Raw genomic sequence first — 9,044 nt, 5'->3', positions numbered from 1 at the left:
TGTGTGTGTGCGTGTGTGTGTGTGTGAGAGTGTGAGTGTGTGAGTGTGTGTGTGTGTGTGTGTGTGTGTGTGTGTGAGAGAGAGTGTTTGAGTGTGTGTGTGTGTGTGAGAGAATTGAAATGAAATTATATTATATATATATATATATATATAAAATTAATAATATTAATAACATTTCATTTCAATAATTCTCTCTCACACACACACACACACTCTCTCTCTCTCTCACACACACACACACACTCTCTCTCTCTCTCTCTCTCACACTCTCACACACACTCTCTCTCTCACACACACACACACACACACACACACACACACACACACACACACATATATATATTTAAATGAAATGGTGAGCAGTTATAGCACATATTTTGATGTTTAAGTGTTTTGTTCAGTTTTTTGTCAATTTTTCATTGCTTTTTACATAACCATCATTTTATACAACCCTGTGAATCAAAAAGCCTTCCAAGTCTGTCTTGGGAATTTGAAGAGAAAAACACAACAAAAGGTGAATAGTCCAAAAGCCGCTCTATTCCTGACAAGGTCACCGTGCTCTCCATTAAAGGCTTACCAGCAGAGCACAGCCTCAACCGTTCCCAAAGACACCTCCAGCTCAGGTGACACACGAGCCCCAAGCTCCTCAAATCCCCTTAAACAGGAGCAAACATGCTTTACAGATACGATGCATTCATGACATGATGCATTGATAAAATGAATGCTCGTCTCTTTATTTGCAATTTTAAACCTCTCGATCCAAGGACCATTATAACTCAAGAGAATTTATTTCTGTTCCGCTCTGTTGCTCCTGACTGTGGAGTAGTGCACCAGGGGCTCTGGGGTTGTATTGCGATACCGGCTCTGTGTCCTATGGTTTACCCTGTCTCGCTCCCATAAGGCTTTTCTGTGTTCAGCAGAGCCTCTCTTTGCATGGGCAGGAGTAAAGTGAGCACTATAGCTGGGCTTGTCTTGAATAGTGGAGTGACACCAGCAGGTCGAGGTGGAGTATGACCCTCCTAAAGCAGCCCTTCCTCTCACGTTTCAGATGGGTATCTTGCCCTTGCCTTGCTGTGGCCTGCATACCTCAATCTATAGCCTATGTTCCAGCCTGAAACATAAGAGTGACTGAATTCTCCTTATGCCTTTTTTCAGCTTCATTGCTTCCAGAGGTGCTTGGATAGGATGAGAGAGGATACAGCAGCTCCAAAAAGTATATGAATGTGTTTTTGCTCTATTTCTTTACAATAAATGACACTAGCATTGATACTTTCCCATGTCACAAAATTAGGTTATAAAAAAGTTGTGGGAACGGTTTTGAAATGATTCGAAAATTTTAAAATATCTAGTTTTCTTGTTATTATTAAAGGTTACAAAAATGTTTCTTAAAACGTTTTACTAACTTTATTTTCATCCAAAATAGAACGCCATTTGAACATATTTTTAATTTTCTAAGAACGTTAAAATGTCCCGTTTTCTTGTAGTGATTAGAACGTTATTTAAAGGTTACAAAAAAAGACCTTTCGTACAACATTTAAGTACAAATAATATCAAAAGGACATTTTGAAAATGTGTTCTCTCAATGTAACATTCATCAAGTACATCATAAGGACGTTCCGAGAATTTTGATCGCAGAATGTTTTCGCTCAACATTTATATGAGAACATATATCAACTATTAATAACATTGTAAGACAGTTCCATAAACATTATTTTAAGAATGTCTTGTCCTAACATTTATGTAACTTTAAAGAAAAATGTTAATGAAAGATATGAGAACGTTCTCTGTTAGCTGGGTTGTTAGCTAGGAATGCAGAGACATTCAGACATCTTTATGTTTGACTTACTGTGATGTGACTTAAGTATCTGCATTCTTTACTTGGAGCCATTGTATTTAAGCATTGCACAGCTTAGGGTCACGTCACTCAGAATGTACTTTTGTGTTCCACTATGCTGCTTTATAACAGTCTTTCTATGTAAACATGCAGTAGACTGACATCTTTGACTGTTGTGCCACATCTTGCGCATAAGCGCCTCACATGTTAAGACACTCTGCTAAGTTTTAAAAAGCTGTCTCTGTGAACGGCCCCTAACAAATCACACACACACACACACACACACAGGTTTGTTTTTGTGAAAAGTGGGGACTCTCCATAGGCGTAATGGTTTTTATACTGTACAGACCGTATATTCTATTGCCCTACACCAACCCTACCCCTAAACCTACCCCTCACAGGAGACTTTGTGCTATTTCAGATTTTCAATACACTCCATTCTGTGTGATTTATAAGCGTTTTGAAAAGTGGGGACATGGGGTAATGTCCTGAAGTCACCTTCTCCTTGTAATACCTGTCATACCTTTGTCATTATACAAATTTATGTTCTCATTTGTCACAAAAACGCGCACACACACACACACACGCACACGCACACTCACACACACACACACGCACGCACACTCACACTCCTACTCTCTCTCTCTCTCTCACACGCACGCACAGAACTAAGCTGGTCACGGTCTCTGGGTGCCAGTAGCCTTCATTTTACCTCAAAAGCAGCTTCATTAGATTAGCCATTTCCCTCCAGAAAACAGTTGAGGCTGAAGTGAGCTCCTGAGATTATCGCTGCTCTTTTGGACAAAAGCTTTTTTGGAGTGACACCAAACAGATTGGAAAGAGACTCTGGTTTCCTGACTGAGGCTGTTATATTCAGCTGGCAGGTTCTGGTCTCAGAAATCTAGAATCCAGCATCACCTGTCACAAACTATTCCGAGAATGAAAGCATGAAGAGTTTTGATCCAAGTAGCGGCAGGTTTGATAAATCAGTCTATAAGGTGTTGTTATATCTACGAAAGCTGTGAGCTTGGCAACTGTCCATCCATTTGTGCCAGAGAGTTCATGTGTCACGTTGCTCCAGCGGCCAGACTAGTATTCTTTCGGTCCCCGTTTGCTTAGATGGCTTGATTCATGAGGGTCCAGTATTCTCTGTCACAAAAGCGCCACACGCTACACACATAAAGGAACGTGGCTAGTGAGGTTCTGGATAGTCTTATATGATTTTGACCAAGAATGTGTCAGAGAATAAAATGCTTAAATTAGTTATCATTTGAACATACAGTACCCTATAGTACAAATACGAGTAAGATGGAACAACGACACAATAGCTATTAGTTGTGTTGGGTGAGTTACTCTAAAATTTGACTTTTTCAAATAAGCAACGCAAGTTTTCCCATTTGTTCACGGACACCTTTCCTGTCGCCGTGAATTTGGAGTGAGGTGCAGAAGCACAGACAACTTTGGGCTTTTGTTATTAAAAAACAAATAAGCAAGCCCAGTAATGCAATCAGTTTATGGAGTAACGCAATATTGCAATGCATTACTTTTAAAAGCGCTTATTACTAATTACGTTCTAAATCCTATATTAACCCCAACTAGTTGAACAATACAAAGATAGACTTTAACCTGATCTTTTAATTCTTTCTAATAAATAATATAAAAATGCATAAATTATTCTTGGACTGACCAAAGTATTTAAAGAGAGAACGTTATATTAAAAACATGCATTTTAACATTTGACATTAAATCCACAATTGTTTTATATAGAATTGTTTTATAGCCTAAACAGTATTTAATGCAATTACATCAGAAGTAACTGTAATTAAATTATAGAACAATTGAGAGTAATCCCTTACTTTATACGTTTTCAAGGGAAAAGTAATTAAATGACAGTAATGATGCATTAAACCCAACACTGGTTATTAGCTATTAACGTTTAAAAGTTATTTCCATTAACTTCTGTAATGTATGGTTGAGAACTTTACCGCAAAACACACCAATGGCACGAACACAGCTGCTTCCAGCTACGCAAGCTCTGAAATGTCTTCGATCACACAGAATAGCATAACTAGTATTCTGTTTTGTTTTCAGATGATGTTTGGTCCAGTCAGGACTGTAAATGCTTATTCACATTTCTCCTCTTTCTCTACAGACAGAATGTCCTTTGAACGTGCTATCTTCATAACTGTAATAGCTCTGACCTTAATAACCTCGTGTGACACGATCAAGCCCACTCAGAGGCCGAAGTACCAGTACACCAAGAAACCCCCCCGAGAGATGGTCCAAACCACTGTATATGTAGGCAAGCCTACAGTCACAGCACGGATTGTGGACTACACCAAAACCAGAGAGCGCTTCCCTGTTCACGTCACAGAGAGCACTACAGTTCCTGCTGACAGCTATATAGACTACCCTACAGACACCACCGCATCTCCCACCACGGCCAAAGACAATTACACGCTAGACTACAATGAATGCTACTTCAACTTCTGTGAGTGCTGCCCTCCAGAGAAAGGCCCGCAAGGCTTCAAAGGAGATATAGGACGGCCAGGTCAGCCGAGTGAAGTCATACGTTCTTTTAACAAAATAGGGCCAGATTTACTAAACGGGTGTGTTTTCCAAAAGTTCCAACGTTACCAATAGTGTTCAATGGAACTTGAGACCATAGTCCAGCTAACGATGCTTTTGGGAAACGCACCCCAGGGCACATTAGTGTGAGACCGATGCCAGAGAAAGGCCCGCAAGGCTTCAAAGGAGATATAGGACGGCCAGGTCAGCCGAGTGAAGTCATACGTTCTTTTAACAAAATAGGGCCAGATTTACTAAACGGGTGTGTTTTCCAAAAGTTCCAACGTTACCAATAGTGTTCAATGGAACTTGAGACCATAGTCCAGCTAATGATGCTTTTGGGAAACGCACCCCAGGGCACATTAGTGTGAGACCGATGGGAGTGGAAAGTTCTGCAGTTATTGACCAAGGTAATCTACCAAGGGCAGCGCAAATTAGCATCACAAACAAGCTGAGGCATTGATAATTGGGTGCATGTAATGTACTAAGGGCACAGGTGCAAAATGGGTTAAGACATGCTTTTTTGGGTGTTGGATAATGGTGCAAATACCAGTAAGCTGACTTTAGTAAATCACCTTGCAGGATTCAATTAGCCCCTTAACTGTCACTGTCAACTTGATGCTCTTTTTGTATTGCCTTTTCAAAAAAAAACCTTTTAACAGGCTCCTCCCCCTAGTGGGTGGTGTCAAGAAGTGACATATTACAGAATATTTTGTGATAAAAGTAATATTGCGACAGAAATGTAAGTTTGGGTATCAGCCGGTGGCTATTTTTGTTATAACGTCTAAATATGATCTCACAGGAACCTCATTTTTTAATATCAACTTCAAATTTGCAACATAATTTATATATGGCTTTGATTTTATAGCAACTGTAGATTCCAATATATTTTTGTGAAATATTTATTTTACATAAAATAAAAACTTTTGGTAACACTTTCTATGAAGCCATATTTATAACACATTATAAGGGTATTCTAAAGGCACTGTTATGAATGCATAATGCATTATAAAAAAAAAGTATAATATGTTGTTTCATCTCAAAAATAATCATAACAACAATTATGATACATTATAAAACTTTCTTATTTGTGGTTATAACTTTTATGAGTATGATTATTTATAACACGCAATAGACATCATGTTAAATCCACTTAATTTATAATGGATTATAAGTCTCGTATCTTGACATTATTTATTTAAGATCTGTACAGTATCTTACTGTCTTACTGATATTACAATAAATATAGTTAAAATCAAATGTGCCATATTACACATTCATCTGATCAGATATCTGATCTTATGGCTGTTTAAGAAAAAATATTATTTTTATTTTTATTATTATTATTGTTGTCATTTTTGTTGTTATTATTTTTAAGTGGTTTTTGTCTGCTTTAAGTGAAGTAACAAGTTAAAAATGGCAATATATGAGACTTATAATACATTATAACTATGGGAAATATAATCTATTGTAAGTTAAGTGGATGCACTGTGTTCATTGTGTATTATAAATCATCATACTCTTAAAAGCTATAACCACAAATAAGCAATTATTATAATGCATTAAAACTGTTGTTGTGATTACTCAGTAGATGATACAACATATTATGTTTTTTTTTATAATACATTATGCATTTATTATACTGCCTTAAGAATACTCTTATAGTGTGTTATAAAAACAGGCTTCATAGAAAGTGTTACCAAACTTTTTAGTACAGTATATTTTACTTCTAACTTTAATATACTCCATTTTTCTTGCTTTCACTTCAGCAATGAGGAATCGTGTTCTCCAACCTTAGGTCTGTGCTCCAAAGCATTCATGAATTACAACAATCTAAGTTTGGATAGTGCATTTTCACGTCTATGTTCAAAGGGGGAGGGGACATTTAAATCCCCTCCCCTACATTAATGTTGCATCTGAAAGGGAAACTCCTACAAATACATATGCAATAAGGTCAGCTGCAAAAATAACTGTGTCCACACCTTTTCATCGCTAAGAACAGGCTTCATAGAAAGTGTTACCAAACTTTTTAGTACAGTATATTTTACTTCTAACTTTAATATACTTCCATTTTTCTTGCTTTCACTTCAGCAATGAGGAATCGTGTTCTCCAACCTTAGGTCTGTGCTCCAAAGCATTCATGAATTACAACAATCTAAGTTTGGATAGTGCATTTTCACGTCTATGTTCAAAGGGGGAGGGGACATTTAAATACTCTCCTCCCCTACATTAATGTTGCATCTGAAAGGGAAACTCCTACAAATACATATGCAATAAGGTCAGCTGCAAAAATAACTGTGTCCACACCTTTTCATCGCTAAATTTTCACTGCGTGTCTTTAGTAAACCCAGACAGCAGTTGTTAGTAAATCTGGCCTTTAGGCTGATGATACATGGGGCAACTTTTTGAGCAATTTTGCCAGGCAACCTTTTTGAGCAATGTTTCTTGGGCACTTTCCCATTGAGAATGGTTAACACATTTCTATGTGGATACTTTAGATCGGTTGAGGGTCCTGTGTTTCACCTGGTTGCCTGTTGACGGCAACATTGCTCAAAAAGTTGCCCTGTGTATCATCAGCCTAAGTGTGTTATATTTACTATAGGTATGTGGGGAAAAACCTGGCTTCTGTCATGTTGTTTAATGCCATATTGTAGGCCCACCTGGAGAAAAGGGAGCACCTGGACCCAAAGGTACGCCGGGCCCAGTTGGGCCAAAGGGCTTTACAGGACCTAAAGGAGATAAAGGTACATTATCCTGGTTATTTTAACTGCAATCTTGGCGATGTCATCTGAAATAACATGCATGTTTGAGATTTCCTATTGTTTTCAACAGGAGAGAAAGGTGATCAAGGAAACACAGGATTCAGTGGATCTCCAGGCATCCAGGGAAAGGCTGGAATGAAAGGTGAACATAGCTATAGATCAGGTTCCCCTGTGAATGTAAATAAGGTGTATAAACTAAATATATTTTTGACTAAACAGGTGAGATGGGTATTAAAGGTGAGAAGGGTGCAGCTGGATTGCCAGGATTCAAAGGTTCGAAAGGAGAAAAAGGAGATCCTAATTTGAATGTGTCAAAGGGTGACCAGGGAGAGCCAGGCAAAGATGGACCACCGGGACCCCAAGGCATGACTGGTGAAAAGGGTGAAAAGGGTGATAGAGGAGAGTGCGGTTTACTTGGTGACAGGGGCCAGAAAGGTGAGCCAGGTGATCCTGGACCACCAGGTGTGCGTGGAGACCCTGGTCCATCTGGGCAACACGGCATGCACGGGACTCCAGGAATCGCCGGAGAACACGGGGAACCAGGAGTTCCTGGAGCAAAGGGCGAGCCAGGAGCACGTGGACCAGCAGGAGTCAAAGGTATACGAGGTCTGAGGGGAATGAAGGGTGACCGTGGCCCCCAAGGGAAACGTGGAGACCGTGGCCTACGGGGATTGAAGGGTTCTATGGGTCAAAGCGGACCGAGACTACAGTCTGCTTTCAGCGTCGGCTTATATCCAAGCAAGTCTTTTCCCCCATCGGGATTTCCAGTTCGCTTCGACAAGGTCTTCTACAATGGAGAAAACCATTACGACGTAGTCACGAGCAAATTCAACTGCACCTACTCAGGAGTTTACGTGTTCTCCTACCAGATCACGGTGAGAAACAAGCCGCTGCGTGCTTCTCTGGTGGTGAATGGGGTGCGTAAGGTACGTTCGAGAGACACCCTACAGGGTCAAGACATTGACCAGGCATCCAATCTAGTGATCCTGAAGCTGGATGTGGGAGACGAGGTGTGGGTAGAGACGCTGAGAGACTGGAACGGTGTCTACTCCAGCAGCGAGGATGACAGCACCTTCTCTGGGTTCTTGCTCTACCCTGACTAACACCTTCTTCATGGCTAGATCTCGAACTGAACTTTACATGACATGGACATGGGAGAAATATACGACCAATTACAGTAGATGTAGTGTTTTTATCATAGAGAGACAGAAGTGTACGGTTTAAACAAGTATTAAAACAAGTATCCCATTTTGTTAACCACACCAGATTTGATTTAAAAATGAAATGTCTTTTTAGACAAACAAACATCTAAACTACATATCCACAAAATTGTCATACATTGCACAGTATGCGATGTGAGAGCACTGTGCATCTCTTTTTACCGACTGTTTTGGACATTCAGTACATGTTAAATCTTTCTGATGAGGAAATAATTGTTTGGATTAGATCATAAGTCTTCTTTTAATTATTTTTGCCTTTTGGTACACAGTCCATATTTACCGCTCAGACATAAGAGATTTTGACAAAAAACAAACAAAAAGTGTGATTTGAATGATTCTTTGAAGTAAAACATCATGTGTGATAGAATCAACAAAATAAACAAATCGTCAAATCATATCATATGTTATGTATTGTATGAAATACAAATCACAATGTAGGCTTTGGGCTGATGGGTTTCTGAGCACTAAAGTAATAAAATCAAGCAAGAAATATCACTTTGATTAACGTTTCACTTTCCTCACAACAAACTGAGAATGTACAAAGTCTGCAAACAAAATTACGGTAACACTTTATTTTCAGGACCAATTTTCACTATTAACTAGCATGCACATTAATAGCATATTGGCTGTACATTAGCACTTATAAAGCACATATTAATG

The 9,044-nt window shown here is 39.0% G+C and overlaps 1 protein-coding gene across 1 annotated transcript; it reads left to right on the top strand.

Moving 5' to 3' along the window:
- Window positions 1-3,991: 3,991 nt before the first annotated feature.
- otol1b (otolin 1b) lies at window positions 3,992-8,318 on the top strand. The gene is made up of 4 exons (XM_016253387.1): window positions 3,992-4,385; window positions 7,057-7,146; window positions 7,235-7,306; window positions 7,384-8,318. The coding sequence occupies exons 1-4, from the start codon at window positions 3,992-3,994 to the stop codon at window positions 8,265-8,267; spliced, it is 1,440 nt and encodes a 479-aa protein (XP_016108873.1). The 3' UTR covers window positions 8,268-8,318.
- The last annotated feature ends 726 nt before the right edge of the window (window positions 8,319-9,044 follow it).

The sequence above is a fragment of the Sinocyclocheilus grahami genome, unplaced genomic scaffold (assembly GCF_001515645.1).
Source record: "Sinocyclocheilus grahami isolate Dianchi unplaced genomic scaffold, SAMN03320097.WGS_v1.1 scaffold1180.1, whole genome shotgun sequence".
Taxonomy (NCBI): domain Eukaryota; kingdom Metazoa; phylum Chordata; class Actinopteri; order Cypriniformes; family Cyprinidae; genus Sinocyclocheilus; species Sinocyclocheilus grahami.
Note: the sequence above shows the minus strand (reverse complement) of the source record. Positions and strands in the feature narration are given on the sequence as shown.